This window comes from Bipolaris sorokiniana (genome assembly GCF_000338995.1).
Source record: "Bipolaris sorokiniana ND90Pr unplaced genomic scaffold COCSAscaffold_5, whole genome shotgun sequence".
NCBI classification, from domain to species: domain Eukaryota; kingdom Fungi; phylum Ascomycota; class Dothideomycetes; order Pleosporales; family Pleosporaceae; genus Bipolaris; species Bipolaris sorokiniana.
The window spans coordinates 1,305,674-1,307,385 of record NW_006911899.1 but is presented as its reverse complement, the minus strand read 5'-3'; the positions used below and the strand labels follow the sequence as shown (position 1 = coordinate 1,307,385).

The 1,712-nt window shown below is 49.8% G+C and overlaps 1 protein-coding gene across 1 annotated transcript; it reads right to left on the bottom strand.

Annotated features, from left to right (window-relative positions):
• Positions 1 to 1,143: 1,143 nt before the first annotated feature.
• Positions 1,144 to 1,509, bottom strand: COCSADRAFT_159375 (uncharacterized protein; the record flags this gene model as incomplete). The annotated part of the gene is made up of 1 exon (XM_007700623.1): positions 1,144 to 1,509. The coding sequence occupies one exon, from the start codon at positions 1,507 to 1,509 to the stop codon at positions 1,144 to 1,146; it is 366 nt and encodes a 121-aa protein (XP_007698813.1).
• Between the last annotated feature and the right edge of the window lie 203 nt (positions 1,510 to 1,712).

Here is a 1,712-nt window from a genome sequence, read left to right as displayed (position 1 = left end):
TGTGGCTTAGGGAAAAGTATCCCTTCTGAAGGTTCTCCATGACGAACGCCTTAGTCGCTTGGAGCTCTTCGGTGCTCTGCTTGTACAGGGGACTGAACTGATTCGGCAGAGGTTCAGTGAGAACGATCTTGTGGTCGTACGGGCGGTGTTCAGGTAGCTGATCAGCGGCAGTCTTGCTGAACACGTCTCGGTACGAGTAGTAGACGGATGGGAGTCGGTCCTGAACTAACTTAGCATTTTCAGGATCATCCTTTAGTCGTCTCTCTTCTAGGATACGATCGATCTCATAGATGCTTGTCGTGAAGAACTCGTTTTCCTTGCGTTTCATGGTGTAGTGGAAGGCGTTGGCAGAGATAAGTGAGATGCGGGGTGAAGGAGGGGAAGAGGGTGCAGGTCGGATAGGTTTCGGAGCAGGGTCGGGTGCTGGAGGTAGAGAACGGGCTTTAGGGAGTCGAAGAAGGCCACGGATCCGTTAAATACTGGCCGTAGTTGGACTGTTTCTTCTCCGATAGTCGTCCTTCTCCCAGAGAGCGTTGCGTCTCTCGATATCCTTCGCAACCTCGGTGTCAACAGCTGGTTGTTTTAACTGCACTAGGATAGGTGGGGCAGGATCATAAGTTGCTGGGTACTTGGCTGGCCATACGATTCGGTTCCGAATCGTATCTAATTGAAGCTGGAATCGGCGCAGCCACTTAATACCAATAATACAATCCTGTGATCCTAAATCCATAATAACGAATAGGCAGTTATAGATCTTGCGGCCATCAACAGAGAGGTGCAACCGGATGTATTGGTTAACCCTTGTCTAAACCTGATCTTGAAATCCTTTGACTGTAATCTTGAAGGGCAGTCTTCGGATAGGAACCTAAAGCGAACTAGAGATTGTACGAGCAATTACAGAATTTAAAAATAAGAAACCTTAGGCGCCAGTGTCAACTAGTGACTGCAGGCTAACACCATAGCCCTTCGAACAAAGAACGGTGGGAACTCGGAAGTGCTTTCCTCCAAACAAGTATGACAGATCAATCTTAGCAAGGTCATACTTATGAATGCCTAGGGCGGAGCGTTTTCCTAGGCTTCGTCGTTTCCCGACCGGTCCTCATCCGACTGGTATTCTGCGGCTTCCTCGAACACATCTTCCTCTTAAATAGCTTCTATCTCTCTTACCCGAGGGACTGTGCAGTCGCTCGCAAAGTGTCCGGGCTTGCCGCAGTAGTAGCAGTTGCCAGGAGTAGCTTGGCGTTCTAGTACTGGTGTCTTAGAGGCAGGCCTGGGCACACTCGAGGAAGCCCGAGGTGGGGTCGGAGCAGGGTCGGACCTTACTTCGTGCGTGGGTAGGCGATACTCCCTTGTCTGATAGGTAGCTGACTTGGGCTTCGCAGTCGAAGTGTAGGTGGTCCGTCGCTCCAATTGTGCTACGATAGGAGCTGATCGTCGTTCTAATTCGAAAGCAGTGAGATGTTTACACATCTCATCGAAGGAGCTGTCAAAGAAACGCTTAACAGCCATGTTAGGAACTCGCAGAGCTGGGCTAATCTTCTGCCAGAGATAGAAGGGCCACTCCGGTTCCGATACATGTCCTTTAATAGCGAGACTAATAAAACGAGCTTTGAACTCTGAAAACGGCTCTCTATCTTTCATAAGCAGATTGTGGAAAGCGGCTCGGCTCTCCGCCTGCTCATTGCCAGTTACGAAGTATGATCTAAGTAGCT